The following is a 25,064-nucleotide window of genomic DNA, read 5'->3' as shown; positions in this document are numbered from 1 at the left end:
ATAACCTTTAATAGTTCATCAGTCTTTTGTTATTTCTTGGCGGATATTCAAGAACAATCAATCGCAATGAAAATAAATGATTTCAGAAATTATTTTGTACGATTGGCAACACATTTTAAAATAATCAGTTTAATGAAGCTTTCAACAAATCCTGATACTAATATACTGAACTTAGAATTGTCAAAATGAGTGAAACAATAAAAATGAAATGTATAGAAACATTTTCAACACACAAACAGTTCAAAGTACATGTACAATCTCAATGTAATCACCCTATTTGTAATAACACAAATAAAAACAAAGACAAACCACCAATAAGAATGTATAAAAAAACTACCCTCTATTTCACTAAAAGCAAGAGGCTTCAATATAATGTATGTATTCAATTGTGTATTTGTCTTTACTACGTTTTTTTTGTTAAACGTTACAAGTTAAATGCTTAAAGTTTATTATGTCATTGAATTTTCGACAAATGCAAATAACCATTTGTAAATTTTCATTTTGAACACTTATCGGTTTACGATAAATTGTTGATTCGTTATCCGTTCGATGCCTGTCTTAATTTTGTGCTTCCATCATTCGTGATTTGTTATTCAAGATTTGTAAGGTAATGTACCATCATGAAGAAAGACGACGCGCACTACGTCTAATCATATGGGAAACCGACTATAGAACTCAGGTTAATCAACATCTACCCTAACGAAATCCGGTAGAATTAATTTTCGGATTCAAACGCACATTAACGTTCCCTTTTTGTATTTGTTTGTTTCGGGTTTGATTGTTTATAAACAATGCAAATGGTTTTAAATAAAAAAGTCGTGATTAAAACATGATATAAAAGAAGATTCTAATAGTGTTTTCTAGAAAATTTGCAGTAAAATCGTCGCTACCAATTAGAGACTGACATATGATTTAATGTACCTGATTCTGAAAACGTAACGTAGCCTTGTGACAAACTCAGAACTGCAGATGAACTCCAATACTTACTTGAGTGTGCACCACATAATCAAATAGTAGACATAACTCTCTCCAAATAGTCTAGTCCTAATTTCTAAAAAGGGCTCTAGAAATATGTTTGAACGGCAAATAATTATTATTTGGTCCAGCATGGTTTTTTATCATAATATAAGTATGCTTAGTCTGAAAAATATGCTGGCCTTCATGAAAATGGCGTAAAGTAGCTCAAAATGGCGATTCAAAATGGCGGACAGCCAATATTCAAATTTTTCTCTTAAAGTCTCTTCAATTGGAAAAAATAATGACGAACACTAATGAATTGATCCAAAATAGTATTTCATCATATCCAATGTGTGCTGAGTCTTAAAAATTATGCTGGCTTTCCACAAATGTGGTTAATTAGGTCAAAGTGGCGATTTAAAATGGCGGATAACAAAATTTTGGTAATTCGTCTTATATTTCTGAAATGGACATAAAGCGTGAGACAAACAATAAATATTTAGTCCAGCTAAGTTTTTAATCATAACTTAGGTGTAGATAGTTAGGAATAATATGCCATTTTCAAGAAAATGTCGTAAATTTTCTGAAAAAAAAAATGGCGATTCATAACGCTGGACATACAGATTTTATATTTTTTCCCTTTAGTTTCTTAAATGGTGAAAAAGCGAGAAACAAACAATTATAATTTCTTAAATAAATTTTCAAATCATAAAAAAGACGTGCTAAGTCTGAGAAATCATGCTGGTTTCCGCTAAAGCGATGCTTTTTATGTCAAAATGGCTGACAGCCAGATTTCATATTTGTTTCTTAAGTTTCTTAAAACGAAAAAAGCATGAGACTAACAAGTTTAATTTGGTCCAGCAAAGTTTATCAATATAACTTAGGCATGCTGAGTCTTAAGAAATATGCTTGCTATGACGGAAATTTCCTAAATTAGGTCAAAATGGCGATTTAAAATGGCCCACTGCCTTATTTTATCACTTTCTGTTTAGTTTTTTAACAAGAAACAAAGCATTAAAACAATTATAGTCCAGTCCAACAAAAAGTTTTCATTCATAATTAGGTTATACTGAGTTTGACGATATATGCTTACTTTTACAAAAATGCAGCTATTTGGGTCAAAATGGCGTTTCAAAATGGCCGACAGCAAGAATTCATAATTCTCTTTTAAGCCGTTTACAGGGATGAAACGTGTAAGTATTACATTATACAAATATGCAAATGAAAAATTAGATTGGAACACCTTAACAAAGAAAAAGAACAGTTTCATATTTTACTAAAAATTGTTGATTTTTTCCGTTTTGTCTTATTACGGCGTTTACCGGTACCTTATTTAAACATTCTGTGTTCATGCATTTCAATATCCATCTTGTTCCTATACCTTTCTGGGGTTTTTTTAAAATATACTTTATGTACCAATTTCTTCGACCTGCAAGTTCGTGAAATACAACAAATACTTAAAAAGCAAAGTTTGAGAGAGGAGAAATGTATCTGCACTATAAAACTGGTGTTTTTAGGCTTAAATGACATCGATGTCATAAGCTTATGATAACAGAGATACAATCAGGTACTTAGGAACAGGGTACGACATGAAGAACTATTATAGCATATGTCTGTCTCTTCCTTTAATACCTTTCCAGCAAATAAATCTAACTAATATATCATCATATACACAGAAAAAGCTCGTGATTCAAAATGAGCCGAGATCAACATATCGTCCAGCTTTATATATAGTATGCGCAATATGTTTTGGGCAACCCAAAGAATTTACTCTTTTTAACAATATTAGGGACAGTTTATATATTGTATAAGAAATCAAGCTGTCTATGTCCTCGTTTAAGATAAAAGAACCTCTTGCAAAATTGTTAACATGTGTTTGGCCAAATGTGCTGAGGAAAGTACAGAAACGTGTGTCCACATTCATAGGAAAAGTTGAGGCTTTTTTATGCTAGACCATGCCAGTGTTAATTTGCAACATATCCTCACAACTAAGTTTGCTGATGGATGTATGAACCTCTTTAAAGCCGATAAACATCCCTGTCAATGTTGTTGAAGAGAGAATGTTCCCCTTTTATAGAACTTTGAATTAGCACTTGGTTCATATCATTCACTGAAATGGTGTGACACATTATTTCTAAGCATATCGAGAAAATTGACATAATAAGGGAACAGAAACAAGCATGAAAATGGGGAATTAACTGACCAGAAAATCAAAGAGTTCGAGAAGTTCTTTAGTTATATGGATAACCAAGACACATTGCCCACTGACACGGTTTAATTTGCTTTCTTCCTAAAATCAAAGCCTGGGAATATGTCCCAACTTAGGGTTTGCCTTACGTTGCTTATGAAACAAACCCACACCTAGGTAATGATAGGGAGACAGGCATATATACATGTAAGCATGCCCATATTACCATGCCCAGCCGAGATAGGATAAAAAATATAAGTAATGGTTGTTTGCTGGAACTAATGACCTTATTCTTATACCTAAAGCTTTCTTAGATTTGAAAGCTTGCAACTGCCCCACAGGTTGCACAACCTTATGTGTGAATGTAAAAGTGCCTTCTCCCGGGATAAAGACATTTGCAAATTTCAAATCACAATCTTAAAAAAAAGATTGTATAAATAACATAATTATATACTGTAGCTTAATAATGGAAAACAGATTTTTTTTTCAAAATGAAAAGCTGATGGAGATTTTTCTATTAATACAAGTGTTCAAATTTGATTGTCAGTTACATCATTAGTATTGAAATTATGATATTCGAACATGTTTCCCATTTAAGAGGCCTTTAGTAGTCTAAATAGAGATTATTGAAATTTGGCTACTAGTATAAACCAATTTAAATTGCCATTTTGACAAAATTAACGTCATTTTCAACACATTTCATCAAACTTCGCACAACCTAATTATGAGAAATATGTTTGCTAGACCAATTTGTGATTTTGTATTGTTATTTTTTTCCAATAAAGAGACTGTGAGACGAAAATTAATGAAATCTGGCTGTCCACCATTTTTAACTATTTATCGTGATCAACATATTTTGTTGGAATTAGCACACCTTACTTATGATAAAATTCTATGCTTAACAAAATGATCGTTTGTTACCTCAATTTTTAAGACTTATATGTAAGAGAATTATAGAATTTGTCTGGCGACCATTTTGACCGCTATTTTGACATATTTAGCGCCATTTTTGTCATAGCAAGCATATTTTTCAGACTAAGCACGCCTTAATTAATATGCAAAAATAACTTTGCTGGACTGAATTATTATTGTTTTTTATGCGTTTTCCCTAGTTTAAATTTTTTAGGAAAAAATTATAAAATCTGGATATCTGCCATTTTGAATCTCCATGTTGACCTAATTAACGCTTTTTGGGGAAGGCCAACAATTTTTTTTCAAACTTAACACACTTTAGATATGATAACATACTAAGCTGGATCATTTCATTATTGTTTGTTAATAATGAAAAGACTTTAAGAAAAAAATATAACACTTGGTTGTCCGCCATTTTGAATCGCCATTTTGAGCTTCTTAACGCCATTTTCATGATGGCCAGCATATTTTATTGGAATCAGCACACTTTAATTATGTTTAAAAACCATGCTTGACCAAATAATTATTATTTGCTGTTAAAAGTTTTTTTTCGACCAAATCGGACTTGACTAAAAATAAATACTGCCTCAAACCAGAAGCTATAAAATTTCAAAAAATCATCTCAAATAGTAGCCCAACAAAACTTTGAAAAAAAAATGCATGACTTCCTTCATTACTTAAATATCCGAGTAATTATAACATCCTTTGTTAAACAATACATGGGAATATTTGCATAGTACATACATCTACACATACTGTTCTGTCCTTCGTACAAAATATTTTAGGTTTGAGTTGTCGAAAACACCCGGATTGTTCTCGAAGCCATCTAGAGTTATGTTAAGGTGACAGGGGATATTTTTGCACGAAAGACCCGGTCAACATTTTGAAATAAAGGGAGAACCTGGGGTTTGGCTGGTTATTTGAGGGGTAAAATTACTAGAGTATTTTTGCATTCATTTTGTGGAAGGAGGAAAGCATGTTCATTCCATTGTAATGTGACACTTAATTACAGGTAGCACTTTTCATTGGATATGGATGAAAATGCGAAACTGTGACCAACATCTTCACTTTTGTTTTTGTTCATCAAGATAAAGTGTGTTCCGAAAAAGAAATGAATTGATCCCCCTTCTCCATTAATTGGTGATTATTTGCATGGGTTGACATTAAGCTACAAATCCTATGGTAGTTTATGGCAGTTGATTGTGGAAATGGGAAAAAAAGGGCAATTTATCCGAAAATTATTAGATCGTCCCTGGCTATTCTGTAAAGTGCCATATGTAAGATGTACTTGTTTTTTTCTGAAATGTATAAAAATGTCCAAGAGTCAGAACAATGTGTCCCCTGCATGCAAATTAAAAACTACATCACATATATGGGCACTGTCTGCTTCACATTTCCTCGACAAAAAAAAACCCTCAGCTATCCTCTGTCACCATAATTTGCGCCTTGATTTTATGGGATGTTGCTAAAACGCGGGACGGAAAACGGAACGGAAAGCGGAACGCAACGGAAAAAGGAAAACCTTATCTAAGGTTGTTTACTTCATAGATTTGCTAAGCATGCTAAAAACGATATACTTTATGTAATTAAAAAAAATGAAAGATTATCAATATAAGGTTATTTATTTAAAAAAAAAAAAATTCCTCAAGATTTACAGTACATGCATTGAACATATTTCATGTTTCATCTATTTCAATTGCATCTTTTACAGGTAGGTCTATTATTTTAAAATTGTCTAAATGTGCTGCATTAATATTTTGTAAAATCGAAACAGGTATCATCTAGAGCGCTCTATTCAGATTATATAAAAAGCTGCAGGAATGAACAACGGGCAAGTAATGCAAACTAGGTATCATTAACAGTAGAAGACGTAGACAAACGAACGCCGATATTAGAGAAAAAATAAAACATTACATGAAATTCATAACGTTATTCGTCCAATAAAATGAAGCCTTTTTTTCGTAAAACGATATTTACATTAGTGGGACATATTTGCAAATAGATTATGCAGCAAGACTTATCATGAATGTCGTCAGTCGGACTTTTTTTTTTATCTCACTGATACTGTATCGTTCTCAACTAAGGACAATTAAAGGCAATGCTATATTTAATAAACTTTCATAAGAATATCAATAGGACAGTCACATGTTAATAATCATTCATTAGATATGGATAAATGATACAAAGGAAATCGTTTCGGGCCAGTCTATAACATTTTAAAGCTATAAACGTGATATGATATTTCCGTTCCGTTCCGTTCCGCGTTTCAGCAACACACGATTCTATTGAGGTTTTAGGGAAATCACTGTAATCATTTGTCTTTTTTTCATTTATAACTCCGTTATTTCATGTTTAATGCATTTTTGGAGTTTTGAATGTTTATGCGAAGTTTGGTGATTTTCCCAGACAGCATGAATATAAGTATTACGCATCATTGCAGCTTTCATATTGCAATACATATATCTTAAATTGCTATATATGAAAGAAATGCTTAATGAAATGACACTGCCTAATTCTATTTTATATTTAAATAATTTAATTCTGGTTGTACAAATTATTTTATATCGTATAAAGAATGTTGCATACTTCATAGTAAGACTACCGTCAAAACCATATCAATACGCCTGACGTTACGTTTGATTTTTGTATAAGTTAAGTCATTTCAAAAGGTAAAATGACAGTTTTTATCTAAAATGAAGAGTAAAAATAATATAAGCAATGAATTCAATATTTATTAGTTTTACACGATAAAACATTGTTTGAAACAGTTAACACTTTTTTTTATAAACCTCGCGGTTTATAAAGCGTAAACTGTCCCAAGCCATTTTATATCGTATATCGTATTAAACAAATAAATAGTGAATTTATTCCTTAAATAAAGTCAGCCATATATGCGTTATTGGTAGGTTTTTGTTATATATTATTGTCGAAAGTAATTTTCTGTGGAACCTAATAACAGTTATAATCAAATGTTTGTATCCTATTGATTACTTTTTCTTTTGTTACAGTCATTTACCTTATCATCCTGTGAGCTCGGAATATAAACATTGTTTTATTATATTCTGCTGCGGAATTTTAATAAAGAAAACATATTTCACAACTATTGAAAGAGAAATATGTTCGACATGTAATGTGTAGTGTACATTAACGATATCTAAAAAAACTGTCGAGTGAAAAATAAACAGTGCATTATTTTTTTCAACTTCAACTGTTATCCTCCCAAACAGGGACTATTTTTTTTATTATACTGAATGTCTTAATTTTATAGATTTTTTAACTGCTTTTATATAGAAATGACGTAAATTACACGGCGGACCGTTCGCGCATAATTTACGCACATGTAACAATTTGTTGTGTTCCCCGTTGCTATGTGTATAGCTAACGCTGAGAGTATAACGGATTATCAACTGCGTCTAAACCAATTAAACCAATCAGATTTCAGTATATAACATAAAAGTATAATAAGAACAGATATTAACAGATATGTATAAAAACTAACTTCTCTGTTCATTATATGATTATCTCTGGTAACACGATTTGCATTTCTTTCGGTAGTTTTCAGAAAATGTATTGTGCCGTAGAAAAAGGGGTTTTTTTCCGAAACAGTTATAAAACCGCACATTAGTATATTTTTCATGAAGTTCGGTGAAACAAATGAGTACCAGAGAAAATCGTACTGGGGGAGCTTACCAACCGGTTCGATGTTTTGTAAATTGTGCTTAAGAAATTAAAAAAAAAAATGTGCCTTATTTTTAAGGCTGGGCCGAAATGCTTTGACAATCGCAAAAATTATATGAGGCCTAAGCAAGAACTGCAAAGTATATGACTTAAACAATGGTTTTTTATATAATATTATTAAATTCTTGCGCCCATACGATTTATATAGATAATTTACCGAGGAACGATACGCAAGTCACCCGACCAGGATGTACATATGCCATCACAAAAATGCATTTAATAAAGTGTTGAAAATCGCTGTTAATTTGTGTTATTAGGTTTTGAAGAAATAATTTCTGTTTAAGTATTTTTCTGTTAACAAAACATAGTCATTTGTCGATAATATATTAGCTGATGACCATTTTAAGGTAGTGTGCACCGATAACCGTTCACTGACTGATGGACGAGTCAAGGGTGTGTCTTCACTTGTAACGACGACACGATACGAACTTTTTAATTTTTGGAAAAAGAACAAAAGGTTGGTATAGATCTTGAGAGAATGGTGTTTGTTGCAATACGATAACTTTCCGATTTCAGAAGTTGCCCCATAAGCTTAGATGTATGTGATAGAGCAATATCAAAACACAGACAAACATGCCTAATCTTGCCTAAGGGCTTATGACAATATTTATTGACTTTTTAAAGAATACCATCTATATCATACCAGCCTGTAACGCCTTGCTCATTTGCACCGGATTTGGTACGGCTATACCTTTCAATCAATGAAGCCTATAAGTGCTTATGTTTTTTGTTTTTTGTTTTTGTTTTTTTTTTCTTATAGTGAAATCTCTTGTTACATGTGTATGAGTAACGATATTTACCAATTGTGTTTAATTCAATTTGGGAAACAATTTTAGCAAATGTTTAACAGTTTAAATTTGTTCTCGTTGCTAGACATTTTTCAATTATATTCAATATTGGAATTTATCCCTATGGGTCAATTCATTTCTACAAGAAGCAGCAGACTTGATAAGCTTGAATCCTAAACACGATTCATTTTGTTTCAATCAGGTTCGGTTATTTTCAATTGGGTTTGTAAACTCAAACATAATCGGGTTCAGCATCCTTTTTATTCTAATTGGTGAAACAACAAACATCAACTGTAAAATTTAGCCCAAACCCACTCAACCCTCAGACATTGCAGATGCATAAGTTTTTTTTTGTTCTTGATATAATTACATTTTATTAAGGTCTTCCGTTTCCAACGGAAGACCTTGTACTGATTCTGTTGGAAATTCTTCATTATTATTTTTCTTCTTCTTTTTCTTCTAGACGTTTCTTTAAACTGTAATATCTCGCTTGTTTGTCATTAGATTTTATTAAAATTTTCAGGGTTTATTGAAAATGATAATATCTTACTATAGCACAAAAACTTAGGAAATCGCTACTTCCGGTTTTGAGTTATTCCCCTTTGAATATTTTTTTAATGGGTCTCGTGTACCTGCAAAGGCTCCGAGTTGATCCGTAGCAAGTAGTTTTAATTTACAAATCTTTAATGTAGACATCTTGAACGTTGTCCTCCTAGTTTTATATGTTTGATTAACCCACGTTTACTCCTTAAACAATTACATCGAAATTTATGTTTCAAAAAATGTTAAATTTTGCTTATATCTTTGCTCAATAACTTTTTAGTTGTAATTTTTTTCTAGACACATATAGAACAAAAGTTGTGCAAAATATTAAGAGCTTTCATTTGATACCATAAAAAAGGGGCTAGTCGTTAAAATGAGGGGTCTAGAGCCCGTAAAAGTCTTCACTTCATAACTCTAAAACGGTAAATTTTTCGATATGGGCGTCGCTGCAAAAAATGTTGTTTGTGACTTTATTGTTCTCATTAAACTGTTTTTGTGTTCGGGTATTGCATAATGTGAGGGAAAAGGTAATACGTGTTGACCAGTACTCGCGGCAATTTCGGCAAGTTAACGAAACACTACATCACCCGCGGCCGAGAAAATCGGTCACCATGGTCGCGGCTGGGCTACCTAGCGGTCGCGGTTATCTAATACACGAGAGTTGCGTCTCTCATATACGAGTTTATTTAGCCGCGAACTCAAGAATTGTTTTAGTTTTGATTACACATTAGTTTAGTTTATGGACTAAACGATTCGGTGTTAATTAAGAAATTGTTCAGTTAATTAATAAAAGCAATGTCATTCTCATCTAAAGCAATATCAGACATAGATCAATTGTGGGGTTTAAGTTTAAAATAAAGAACTTTTATTTGATAGAATATGGTCATTATACTGCAAACTTTACAAATCGTCCTAGGTTCCGAACTGTGCGTGTCTGCGCGTTGTACCTTTACGTAATCTATCCTTCGTCCACGGCTGAGGAGATCAGCCACGGCTGCACTACCTAGCGGTAAGCGGTTATCTCATACACAAGATTCGCACACCGCGACGCACACTTAGATGAATATGAACGTGTTTGAGTTTATATAGTCGTAAATACAAGAACTGTTTTAATTTTATGTTATAAAAGTTTGTCCATCTTGTATTTATTTAATTAAACATTTGATTGAAAATGAATATTAATGAACGATATTACTCCAAATCGGAAACTTCGTCAGAAATAAATTAATGGTTGGTTTGTATATCTAACATTTTTAACCCCCCCCCCCCGAAATATCAAATGATGGCCGAGGAGATCCAGCGCGAGTGGACGAGCGATCCGCGGTCGGCTCGTGTTCTTCTACATGTACCTTATCACGCATTCATGTTTCATATTTTGCACGGACAGAACTATATATTTATTATGTTTTAACTATTATCTAGGTTTAAGATGTAAAGATAAATTTATTTTACTTGTACAGCTGATTAAGCATTGATTTAATTATACGATAGAGTAAAAGGTACTCATATTATAATCAAATGTTACATGTATGCGGTAGGTGCTAGCACGATAAATGAATGTCCTGAATTGTCCTAAATTGAGGCATTTGATGATTATTTGAAAGAATATTCAATATTGAGTTTTAAACAACTTAAGATTAGATTCTATCGGTCACATATTAATCACTCTGCAGTTTTTCTAATACATGGTTGTTTGTTTGAGTGTGGAAGCGAACTCATTGCTGCGTGCCCCCCCCCCCTCCTCCCGCCCCGCTGACAAGTGCTCGCGATGTATTTTTTTTAAATTGGCGAAAAGATATCCAGATATGTCGAAAATCATTTTTGGCGACTTGTTATGTGTAACATTTTCTCCTCAACGTGTTTCACTTTCCCACCCGTTTGTTTATTCGGTCAGTCTGTGTTAATTCAATCGCCACCTGCGACCGAAAATCTTGTGTCGCTTTAGCGCACACAGCTCAGAACATTTGTAATTGAGTAACAGTTGGACGGTGCTTTTATTAACAATAAGACTATTATTCGAAGTCAATCATCTTCACATTAAAGATGTGAAATTCTTACCTGAGAATGTGGCTAATAAATCAACCTGTTGACCACGCTAAACTTCTGTATGAACAGAATAATTCATAATATATTATAATTGAAAGTTGGAAGTCAAACTTTGACACACTTAGGAGAAAATGTTACAACCTTTTAATTGAAGTTGTGTATTATGAGGTTGTAATGCAACTTAATTTACTTACAAGGTTAGCTACAGCCAGCTAGTAGAATACTAATTTTAGGTGAACAATGAATACCCAATATATTAAAATACAAGATAAATAGTTTCCAGAACTATAATACTATGCATGTGTAAATGAAGGTTGCACCCTCATTTGTATAGCTGTAGGTGAGGAGGTAAAGGTGTATCAATATACATACAATGTATGACTGCACATACGGATTCCGGACCGTGGCTACAGACGATACACATGATATATAGTATTTTAATACATCAATGCGCAGTTTGATCTAAAAACTGACCAGTTTCATAACTTCTTCGAATTTCTCTAACACGGACTGTTTAATTCCTTTCCAGAATTCCAATTTACGCAAGCGCAATTGAAGTTTTTATTTTCAATTTTATAAATCAACCCACTGACATAAAAATAAGGATTTTACATATTATTACATCGTTTAGAGGTGTGATATTCATTTCTGTAAACAAGGTTATTTAATTCACGTTACATAGCGGTGTCTCTATGAAACAGCACCATCTGGTGTACAATTTAGATGCTCGCTTTTGCATAAATTCTCCCGCTGATCTTTTTTTTTTAGCTGATTATATATTATTTTGAATGTCCAAGTCTACTCGTATCATTACATAATATCAGACGACACACGTTTCCCTATAGAAAAGTTCAGAGATGCCATCAATTTTGACTAATAACTAAATTTTGTCAGCACGTAACTATTCTAAACTTGCACATAGTCTTCAAAAATTTAGAAAGATTTAAATAAAGAAGTTATCTTAGAGAAAAGGTTACGTGTTTTGTAGGCGTATTCGGTTTTAAAAAAAATACAATTCCTGACATGAATCATGAGTACATACTGTTTATAACAATGCTTGCTACCCTTTGAAAATTTTAACTCGCCATTTAACATCTCATTTTTAAAGAATTTTTGAAACGATTATATAATCTGTTCGACAAATAGTTTTCCTAAAATATTTTCTTCCTTTCTTTTTCAAAACATGTTTTATATACAGGCTTTCAATCACAACACGTTTTTATAACAAAAGCAGAACTGAAATTTTAGTCATTATGATCGTTTGACACCATATCACATATATTTTCAACCCGCAGCAACAACGGAAGACCTACTCGTGGCTTTGCCACGAGCTCTGCTCTAGTTTTATATATGTTTTTGGAATAGGATGCTATTTAAAATTTATTTGCTTATTTGTTGCAATGGTATTCTGAAGTCAAAACAATTTTATAACAACTGTCTTACAATCATATGTTTGTGGTTAGTAATTGCAATAATTCAAATGTTAACCTGTTATTTATATTAATAATATGGTTTGTATGTTGGTAACAGATACTGCTGTCGTTTACTATTGTTTTTTCAGTTTACTATATAGACTTTTTAAATCAACTATATATTGCACTACATTCAAGATTCAAGAACTTAATCATTGCTTATTTCATCCCAGCTTGTGCTTCAACAGTGGATTGGACTAAGTGTTGGTAAATTGAATGTTAATGAACCATCTGTACAGCGGAATTTGCACCATGGCAGGATTTCTTACGTCTTTGATGTAGGCAACTGTTCCCAGGGCCTGCTCAAAGCTTGGAATTAGGTGGTCAACCGTTCCCGGGGTCCGCCTAACCTAGCCATTTTAATCAATTCACTATTTCAATAATTGAAATTAACTATTGATGGCATTCACTATTATTGATATTATATTGCTTGAACATTGTTTTGCATTGATTATCACGATTGATTGACATTGATTGAACACTTGATTCCGTTTATTGTACAGCCATATACTTGCTCACCAAGTGGGTGGCAGGTCAGTTAAACTACTGGTAAATTTTGAAGAAAAAAAATGAGCAATGACAAAATTCGCCAATTGTTGTTCTGCTGTTGTCTTCTATAAATGCAGTATCCATCCTGCAGAGATATCACATTTTAAAATACACTTCCGAATAAAGTGAACCTGCGATAGCGATACAGACAGATTTCTGCAAACAGATTTCATAAGCCTCGGCAATACCAGGAATCGTGTATCTACCATCAACCTCAATTATAGCCATGGCTATTGAGAAATTACTCTAGACTGTTACAGTAACAGGTCGGACATAATTTTCTGCATCTTTGACCCAATTGGTGCTTGTAAGAAATGTCTTTCCCAACCTACGAACTGCCTCACAAGAAGCCATATCAGACTTATAAACATGTCCAAATTCAGTAAAAAATATGCATTATGGAATAAACGAATTTGTTTGTCCCATTTCAAGTGTTTTACGGGAACAAGGCCGAATCAAGATGAACAGGGTTTGGGTGGTAAGACATGCAAACAAAACATATTCAATTTGTCTGTTCTTAACAAAACACAATCTTAATAGTATAAATTTCTTTTCTCAAGATAGCCAATGCTCTTTTCTTTTAAAAAATCAGGTACTATATTCTTTTTGTGATCGTAGTTTTACGACTTTGTAGGAGCCCCCCTTGGTTCATCGTCGTGCGTTTTAGAACGCTTGTTATGGTGATTTGCCCGTGATAGTGTTAATTAATAGCTTCACTCATGCAGGTATACTGCATAAACTTATAAAAAATATTTTCAAACTCGAATTCCTTTGTCAAAAAATCAACCGAACACCAAACAGATAGATAAAGTGGGTTTTTTTATTATAAAAAACGACACAAAATTATATTTAATAAAAAAAATCAGCTAAATCAGTGATGACTTTATATCTTTACTGCTTGCTTCAAATTCCAATAAAATTCATTTTTTTTAGATCCAGCATCAAAGGTAGCAAGGGACAGTTTCGGATAAAGTACCCTCAATATTTTTGTAAAATTGAGAGTTGCTGAACTTGAAGGCTTAGAAGTGTTGCTAAAATTCATAAAATTATTTTTAATAATTATCATTAGTTAGAGAGATGTCTTTTGTTAAAAAGAATATGCAATATGTAGGCCCAAATGTTAGGTACATGAAAATCACAAGTAAAATGCGAAACCTGTGGCTCTGACTGTTTTGTTGACTTTACACAGTGATATTGCAAGTTACAGACGGGGGGGGGGGGGATAAAATAAAACGAAAAAATGTGGGTGGGACATTGTAAACGATACAACGGTATCTGCATGTGATGGTGCAACATGCAGGGAATTAACTGGGGAGGTTTAAAAAGCTGAGAATCTTGAAAAATTAGCAAAATATTAAATGGTCAAACTCTCATTAAAACATCATTCAGAAATGTGTGATTGGCCTTATAAAGAGTGAATTAAAGGTATTGGTGCTGATTGGGAACTGATGTAATACACGTACATCTCCTGGCCACAATGAATTGTTTAGAAAAAAAACTGTCGCGTGCTACCAAACTGATAACAATCTGCAAAAAGTGTTACAAGCAAAAGCTACCAGTATATGTACTCAATAGAAAATTATTAAAACTATTTTTTTTGCAGTGGAATAGTACAAACGAATAGATATACTTGTAAATATATGAATTAAATATAACAAACAGAAATATACAATCTATACAGAAATGGAATGAATGACATGACTGTTGCTTGGAATTATATATTGGAAAACCCAAACGTCTAGTCTGTGATAAAAAATAAAACAAGTGCTGTACAACGCCAAATCTCTTATTGGTTAATAAAGTAAATCTCATTTAAAAAAAAAGAGGATAAAAACTGGGTTTTTTTTTTTAATCATAACACGTAAAAAAAAAAAAGGATTTACATCAGATTGTATACAATAAAGAATAAAACAGTCTTTTTAATAGCCAACATGAATGCAATTATTTACAATAATACAGTTTAGTATTTAAGGTAGAGAAAAAAGTTTCTTTAGAATGGGAGAAAAAAAAATAGTTAAACGTGGAAATATAGCTCTCATAAATCATTACGATGGAGGCAAAACCGTTGTACATGTAATTGGTCTTTAAATTAATTTAAATTGTATACAAATACAACAGAATCTTATGCAATTTTTTTTTAAATACAAATTTATGTTTGAACAGAAGAATAAAACTGTAACTGATGATTAACCTTAATTTATTTCAGAATTATAACAAACATTTTATGAGCAAAAATTAATTAAGTTGAGGCAAATCATTCGCTTAATCTTAAAACCCATTAAGAAAAACTCATTTCACATTTATGCCTTATACATGTATAAATATTTTTGTTTTTATATGTAATACATGCCTGTTAAGAAAAATTGTTATAAGAATGATTATAATCCCTTCTTATTCCATAACAAATAAAATAAAAAACAAAATGAGCATACCTGCTTCGATAAAAAATTAACTACTTTTGAGAGTTTTAAATGAATTGAAAATACATTTTAACATCTAAGAAGTGTTGATTGATATATTGATTTATTGAATCGCAAGACCATGTTTTTTTTGTTTTTTTTTTTACAAATTAACAAGGCATTTCAAGTTCTGATATCTTTAAAAAAATAATAAACCCCATATATATATATATATATATATATATATATATATATATATATATATATATATATATATATATATATATATATATATATATATATATATATATATAAAGTAAAGACTTTTTTGATTTCTATTTTAGATTTTTTTCTAGAAGCTACATTGTCTTGTCTTTAAACATAAAATCTTCTATTATTTTTCTTTTTTAATTTGAAAGTATTAAGTGAAATAATAAAATCAGTCTTTCAATAAATATGTTGTTGATTTCTTATTTATATGTAATTTAATCAGTCATTGAAAACATATATTCTTTAAAAGGTAAAATTATATAAACAAGTTTTATTTTTTAGAATCAAGTACAAATAAAGAGACATATAGCATGAACACATAGTTCTTAGTGAATCTCATAATATCGTTATGTACCTTTTTTCTTCTAGTATTTGTGGCACATAAGGTAAAAATAACAGTGGGTTATATGAAAGAAAAGCTTATTGTACAAGTTAACTTAATCAATAAACAGCAGATATTATGAGACACAATGTGTAAGTAAATATGCATATTATTATTGAAATAAATACTGTGCTTCCATCGCCATGCGAAAACAGAGAGGTTTAAAGAATATAAATGGTTGCCAGAAATTACCAGTTAACCCATTTAGTATAGTTGGATATTTACTACTTATATCTCATTTCACAAATTATATTAAAAGCATAGGTGCAACTGATATCACTCCACCGACCCGAACCCGACATAATCACACACTCTTCACCAAAATTGTTTGGCTGATATAAATCCCAGTTAGAAAAGTTCATTTGGGTGCTGGAGTTCTCCCATATCCAGTTAACTCCGTTCTCATCTGTTACAGGTACACCCCCCATCCACCATCCGCCACCAGACACTAAAATGTTTTGCAGTTAGATATATTTTTATAACAGAATCGCTCTGCCGTATTAATAGACTAAGGCATCAGATTTTTTTTTTTTGTGTTTGTCTTACTTTTGATTTGCATGAGAATTTTTTTTCTTTGTTCTTATTTTTCTTAATTTTCAGAAAAAAACAACAACAAAAAACGAGAGGCCAATAGGCCTTAACGGTCAACTGAGTAGCTATAATCCATACACAAACCTGTCGAAGAGTCTCATATATTCATAAAATTGGGTTTCATTCTGGAGTACAAAAATTACTAGTATAAACTTGTTATGACGACCACCTCCCTGCCTGAAATCTCGCAAAAAGAACTATAAAACCTATTATTTTGGCAAAAAACTTAAAGATCTGGTCTACAAAATCATGAATTTGGTTTTCCTTTCAGGTGTGTGGAAGTGAAGAAGATAATTTTAAAACATTATATGCATTAACATGTATACGTCCATTTTGGCCCTGTCCTAGAGTCAAAATCCATACTTCAGGGGACATAAAATTTAAAATCTTAGTAGAAACTTTTTGGTAAACATGATTATATGGAGTAGATAAGAAGATTTTCTAAGATTTAATACATTTAAATGTATTTTTCATTTTAATGATTTTTTTTATACCCTAGAGCCAGAACCCCTGATCCAGGGGCCTTGAATTTCACAATGTTGGTGGAGGACTTCAGGGACATCATAATAGTATATTTATTTTTTGACAAATATATATTGGAGTTGAGAAGAAGATTTTCTATGATTTAATTCAATTTTATTAGAGGGCTTCATGGACATTATAACCATGAAATCAGTTATTTTCCTCACATTGTGAGAGTAGATTTTTTAAAATTTAGCCTTTTTTGCAAATTTGACCCCACTTGTGTTGCCCTGGGTGCACTTGTGGTGCCCCAGGTGTGGTAGAGCCACGAATTTCACAATTTATTTATGCATATAGTGTTTAACAAATATGCATAGGCGTCGGAACCGGGGGGGGCTAGGGGGGGGGGGCTTAGCCCCCCCCCTTTTTTTGCAAAGTTCTACCTAACCATTAGAAACATAGCATGATAGAGGGTTCAGCCCCCCCCCCCCCACTTTTTCTCGCAGGAAAGATTATTGTTCCTAAATTTACCTTGAAAGATTGAGAGGTTAGATTCAGAAGCATACTACCCCCCCCCCCCCCCCCCCCCCCCGGATTAGTAATTTCATTATTTTGGAGAAAAAAATTTGGGTAAGTATTTTTTTGTGGAAGTATAGGTGTACTCCCCCCCCCCCCCCCCCCCCCACGGATTAGGATTTCCATGATTTTGGGAATTACCTTTTTCTCAATATTTCTGAGGATTAGTCTAGCCCCCCCACTTTCAATTTGCTTCCGACGCCTATGATATGTATGGAAGTAGAGAAACGATTTTCTAAGATTTAATACGTTTGTTCCATGGCAATATTGACCCCACCCTAGTGCCAGAACCCCTGACACAGGGGTCATGAATTTCACAATGTTGGTGGAGGGCTTCATGGACATCATTATCGTACATTCAATTTTTTAACAAATATATATGGAACAAGAAGATTTTCTAAGATTTAATACATTTAAATGAAGGGCCACCCTAGAGCCAGAACCCCTAACAGAGGGGCCATGAATTTCACAATTTTGGTAGAGGACTTCATGAACATCATAACTATGCAACCAATTTTTTCCTCACTCATGTGGGAGTACAGAAGAAGATGTTTGAAGATTTGGCCTTTTTTTTTGCATAATTGGCCCCACTTGTTGTGCCCCGGCGATGGTAGAGCCAGTAATTTCACATTTTTGATTCCTCCTACCATAGAGATGCCTCATACCAGAAATGGTAACAATTAATTAGGCTAAAAGTTTTTAAGAAGTTAATAATTTAAAATTGTTAACAGACGACGCACGTCGCACCACGACGAAAAAAACGGATAGCAATAGGTCACCCGAGTTTACTCAGGTGATCTAAAATTAAATAAACACAGACGAAAACAAACAAACAAAACATACACAAAAAAAAATAAAACAGACAAACACAAATTTAGGTCCATTACATAAAATATCAGTGCCAAATTGTTCGAACCATGTATTCAGTTTTTTGCCCACATGTTTGGGAGTAAAGAACGAGATTTTTTAAAGTGTTCATACAGTTTTACTATATGTTCATATTGGCTCCATCCTAGAGCGTGAACCCCTAACACAGGGGTCATGAATTTCATACATTTTGATAAAGGGCTTCATGGATATCATAATCATACATTTAGTTTTGAACAAACTAATATGGTAGTAGATAAGACGATTTTCTACGATTTGATACATTTTTACTATATGGCCATATTTGGCTCCACCCTAGAGCCAGAACCTCTGACAGAGGGGCAATGAATTCCACAATTTTGGTTGAGGGCCTTATGGACATCATAATCATGCATTTAGATTTTAACAAATATATCTTGGAATAGAAAAGAGGATTTTCTAAGATTTAATACATTTTTATTATATGACTATATTGACCCCATCCTAAAGCAAGAACCCCTGATACAGGTGTAATGAATTTCACAATTTTTGTGGAGGGCTTCATGGACATTATCATCGTAAATTTAGTTTTTAACAAATTTACATGGTAAAAGATAAGAAGATTTTCTAAGATTTAATACATGTTTACTATATGGCCATATTGACCCTACCCTAGAGTCAGAACCCCTGACAGAGGGGACATGAATTTCACAATTAGAGGGCTTTATGGACATAATTACCATGTTACCAATTTTTTCCTCACATATGTGGGAGTAGAGAAGAAGATCTTTGAAATTTTGCCTTTTTGCATATTTGGCCCCACTTGTGGTGCCCCGGGGGTGGTAGAGCCAGAAATTAAAAATGTAAAATTGTTAACGGACGACGCACGTCGCACGACGACGGACGAAAACGGATAGCAATCAAAACATACACAGCAAAATAAAACAGACAAACATAGATTAAGGTCCATTACATAAGATATTAGTGCCGAGTTGTTCGAAACAATTATATGAGCTAGCGGTTGAATAAAAGATAGGTTCAAATAGGTTTAATTGTATTATACGAAAGCCCAGTAGAATAATTTGAGATTGTAGACACGAGATTCAATTTCTAAATTAACCAAATAAAACTGAACATGAAAATCTGTATACTAGCGACATCAATTTTCATTTGTACCAAATAAAGATCACCTGGAAATGCTCTAAAATGCAGATTTAGGTCATATTATCTATGTAGATTGATAAGATTAATATTGATGAATTATTTCACCCATAATATAAACGATTCTTCATTAAGTGGTGGTAATGTGTCCCTTGTAAATATAAGTGATTTTGCTAAAGAGAGAGAGAGAGAGAGAGAGAGAGATAAAGAAAGACAAAGAGTGTGGGGTCATAATCAACGGTTGATTGAACTCGGCCGACTTTTAGTTTTCGTTGCGCATAATCTTTTATATAGTGCACTTGTACCTTTTAATATTTTTTGACAATTTTTATAACCATTTATATGATGAATAATTTAACAATAAACATAATTCATAGCAAATAATATAGATTAAAAAAAACACATATATGTTAAAAGAATGTTCCCGATGTTATGTTTGTGTTGAAATTCTATTTTTGGATCTTTATCTGTTTGGGCAGTATTCTTATCAGGGGATTCGTTTGAAGGAAGATGTTTCATGTTTTGGTGGTATTTATTTAGCCGTTAATGAAGAAAGAATGATTTGTTAATTAAAAGTAGCTGTGGAAGTTGGCTGTTAATAAATAAGTTAGTTAATTAAGGTAAGGTTTGCGGCTTGCATTTTTTAGAGGTTGTACCAAAGTTACATACCATTTTGTTCACTATACTAAAGTCTTTTTTCTCATGATATTCAAATGAATTTTGCCCGTCCCGTTTTACAACTACAAAAGGTCAAAGTTCATGATTTCCAAATTTCATTTTGATGAAATGTAAACAATTTCGTGAAAATATGTAAATTTTATATGTGACTATTATGGGGGTTTATTACGCTTAAAATGTTCGAAAATAATATCACTATTAATATCATGATTCACTTTTATTTATTTCTGATGACCTATCTAAAAATAGAATAAAATGTGACAAAAGTCTTAATTTTGGACTACTATTATGTAAACGAAAACATCTTATTTGAAACCTTTAATGTTGCTAAGATGCAGGTATGCATGTCTATGCTTGATTAGTTAATTCAGATATTGAATCTCCAAGTTCAAAATCGAATCTTGTATTTTGAATTCACTGAACTCAATGTCTGTTTAAATTTTTGCCATCAACTTAATTATACATGTTTTTGAACTTTTTGAATCAAATCTTGTTTGGAATTATTATTTCCTGCAAAGTCAGACAAAAACTGATTATTTTTTTTAACTTTTAAGACTGTAATGGCATAAAACATGAGCTGTTCAGTAAACATGCTGCCATAATCTTATCAAGGTTAAACAGCATTTTTATATCACGAACCTAATCAAATACAAAACTAATTAGACTTACTTTAAACACGGAAACGTACCTTTATCATTGATCCAGATCTGTTCTGCTTCGGTGTTAATCTCAAGAAGATGTGACCTAAATGAGTGGCATTTCTCCTGGTAGAAAAAAATTAAAATAAATTAAAAAGACTAGGTTGAAAACACTCTTAACGTATCTAAAGTTGTGACAAATTTGTAAGCAAATAGTAGTAGCCCTGCGGCATACCAGAACAAAGAGTGTGTTAATTTTTTGAAGAATCAATGGTTTAAAGCTGCTGAGAAATATTTGACTATTTTATATTTGAGAAAATTGGGTTAAAAAATAATCAAAGTTGTCATTCAAGAAAAAATATTGACGACTGAGTGATCAAAAATGATCAAACCACATACCATACCTAAACAAAGATCGTATTAAAATTTCTAGAAAATGCAATAAGCTTTTTAACTTTAACTGCAGTAAATTGTCATAATGATTGCGGATATATATATTATATAATGGGTTAACTAAACACTTTTTTAACCCATTTACTGTTGTCTGTTTACCTTAAATATGTCGTTTTATAACGTATAATTCTTTAAACAGATATGCATTTAAGAGAGAAAAAAAAAACATTGTCAATTGTCGTCACTGCCCAATATCAAAGAAAATATCGTATTTGTCATGACACTGCTCTCATAAATTAATAACTAATGATAGTATATACTCAATATAAATTTGTAGAAACATTGCAAACAGCGATATACAGAAAAGAAATATCAACTACAGCCATTTGTATCAGGGCTACGTTATTTTGCACCTGAAGACAAAGAAGCGACGAACTAATATTCAGAGAGTCAAGTCCAACATAATCGGTTATTTGAAACAATTGTAAGCTACTTACATGAATTTATGTCTTACCAAGCATGGTGTCATATAATTTCCTCTCTTAAACTTTGATTTCTATTCATACTACTGACTCCGTTTAAAAAAAGTATGACATAAAGTAAAATGTATTTATAAATAAGCAAAAAAACGACACCGATATTATCTCTAAAATCTAATGTTTGGGTTCAAAAAGAATATGAGTCAATGATATAAACAATTTACCTTGGCATTTGTCGAGTTGGTACTAGATTTGATGAAACAGTACAGATTCTTTGCAACATTTTCTTCATAATCTTAGAAAAAAAACTCTATTAGGAATTGTTCATTTTAGACAAACATGCATTATTGGTTTAAATGATTTGAAAAATGAAAAAAAAATTAATAAAACAAATGCACATATGCACGTGCAGTTTTATTAAAATAACACTTTCCTACCATACATGCATATGTTTTTACATGTAGTTTATATGATTTTCAGTTTCTTGGTGCCTTTTTTAAAACGGCAACATACCTGATAAAATACAACAAATAACTGCAAATGATAAATTTTAGTCCGTATTAGGTGCTTTAATTAGCCATAAAACAATAGGTTTTTTTGCTGCACAGTACAGGAAGCAATACAAAAATACACCAAACAGTGTTTTACTTCAATGAATGCTGGGTCTGAAAATTGTTGATCCAATGGTTTGCAAGACAAGACAATTTTTCTGAGTATAAAAGTATTTATTATGTCATTTTAAGACGCATTCCTTCTCCTTATTGCTTTAAAACTTATCCAAAGATTTGGGTTTACTTGAAACAGTGATGCAGCTGGAGCAATTGAATTGGCGACGTTTCAGCTTTTCAAAGAAAGAAAGATAGATAGATAAATAGATAGATAGATAGATAGATAGATAGATAGATAGATAGATAGATAGATAGATAGATAGATAAACTTACAAATGTAGTTTTCATTCAAACAACTTCGATAAAACTGCAGAGAATCTGAAATGCATATTATCTTTTTTTTCAAAAAAGAAAAAAACAATACAATGTACCCTGAACATTTATATGCGAAACAGGTTAAAATGTTTTTCACATTAATGAACAGATTCATCGATCATAAAGGAACTGTAATCATTATCATCGATAGCCTGAAATATGTTAACAGTGTGATCGTTGGACCTAGCGCAGATTTAACAAAGTGCAGTTTGATCTTTGTAGAACAAAATTTATTTGAATAACACACAATAGGATCCGCCTGGTTGTTTACTCAAATCATACGCTAAAGTTAATTAAATTTAACGCCGCGTGCTCAGTCCATATTACGGCATAAAGTTTCATAATGTAAAACGAATAAGTTTTGTCTTCAGAAAAAGTGAGGAGAGTTACATGTACGTGATACCGAAAACTGTTCGTGTCTTTTTTCATGGTTTATGAATTTAATTCACATGTCGACTTTTGCAGAAATAAAATTGAACTCTTTAAGAGACAGTAAGGCGCATCTTATCAAAAAACCGAATTGAAACGCAAAATTGCAGCCAATAGGCGGCGACTAGGATGCTAAAAGAAATAGAAAAAAAAATGTTGAGAAGTATCAGAAGAATGCAAACGCGTTGACGGTATTTTTTTTTAAAGTACTGTGGGTTTTTTTTTAGATTTCTTTTGCTCATTTTGAGTAGGTTGTTTGTTAGTTTACAAATTTTTGGTACAACAACAAAAAAAGGATAGATATATTGAGTAAAACATTGTTTTGCTGTGCCTTATTTAACATTTATATATAGAAAAATAAAATAGCTGTTACAATATGTGATTAGTCATCTAAGCATTCTGTCTGAATTTATTGAATTAGTATAACTCTGATCCCATATATATATATATATATATATATATATATATATATATATATATATATATATATATATATATATGTTTTCGGCATTATTGTCATAAAATTAATACTTTTCCAATTTTATCCAAAACACAAACATTTAATCTGCGCTGACATAGATACACAATCTGATATACAAAATTTAAAACCCGGGATGTAGAAATTGAGAAAGTGATTTGACAGAGGGTTTGTGTTGATTTTTTGGTGATATACGGATGCAATGTTTAAAACGTAGAAATAATAGGTCTGTTACGAAAATAAAAAAAAAACTGGAGTCGAATCATGGGTCGAAGCGTAGGTTGTCATTGGTTTCGACATTTACACGTTGTTCAGAATCAAAATATGAAGGTTTACAAAGAGAAGTGGAAGTATGATATGTCTGTTCTATTATCAAAAGAGAAAATTTAACAGCATATACAATTTAAGGTTCACAAAATTGTGTTTATATGCATGTGTAAATTCGTAACATAAAGAAATCCAACGATTTTTTCTTTTTATGCCGCCTTTTTTGCACATAATTAGCGCTCCTTGTTTTGCCCTTTCTTCTTTTTTTTTTTCTTGTTAAACCTAATGCTGATGGGCATAATGATTATTGAAAATATAACGAAGTAGCTATGGGGTAAATTATAAAACATGTACATGTACCATAAACATTTTCAGAATTTGTCAAGAACGATAGAGAATTCGCTTACAAGGTCCCACAAAACAAAACAATTACTTACCAAGCGTGTTCAAAGGAGGTCTGTAGTACAATTGCCATCCCAATTCATTCACTGTCATGTTAAAGGCATGGCAGGAATGATAGGAAATGCACATTCCTGTATGATGGTTAAAGTTAAAACATTTGCATCCAGAACCACAGGACATGGCACATCTTACTACAGAATCCGCGTATCTGTTGTCTATTGGTTCCAAAATAGGCACTTTGTTTTCAAACCCAAGAACGGCCTCATAATAATAAGAAACTGAGGAAACCAAAATTGATAGGAATGTAAAAAGCAACAGAAGCTCACCAATATTTGATGCCATGATTTTCCCGCAATTCTTAGTAAATAAAACAACCTCAGTATTTTTATCGTACCTCGATATTCAGTTTTTCATTTTGAAATTTGTTTGCTGTCATA

The 25,064-nt window shown here is 32.0% G+C and overlaps 1 protein-coding gene across 1 annotated transcript; it reads right to left on the bottom strand.

The window, feature by feature from the left end:
* Positions 1-16,212: 16,212 nt before the first annotated feature.
* Positions 16,213-25,064, bottom strand: LOC128173743 (hepatic lectin-like). Its single transcript, XM_052839404.1, has 5 exons — positions 24,663-25,064; positions 23,010-23,054; positions 22,293-22,363; positions 21,247-21,322; positions 16,213-16,692 (listed from the first exon to the last, which is right to left on the bottom strand). Exons 1-5 carry the CDS (start codon positions 24,967-24,969, stop codon positions 16,469-16,471), a joined length of 723 nt encoding a protein of 240 aa, XP_052695364.1. The 5' UTR covers positions 24,970-25,064; the 3' UTR covers positions 16,213-16,468.

Source organism: Crassostrea angulata, chromosome 2 (assembly GCF_025612915.1).
Source record: "Crassostrea angulata isolate pt1a10 chromosome 2, ASM2561291v2, whole genome shotgun sequence".
NCBI classification, from domain to species: Eukaryota; Metazoa; Mollusca; class Bivalvia; order Ostreida; family Ostreidae; genus Magallana; species Magallana angulata.
The sequence above is the reverse complement of the archived record's forward strand: the minus strand, read 5'-3'. Positions and strand labels throughout refer to the sequence as shown.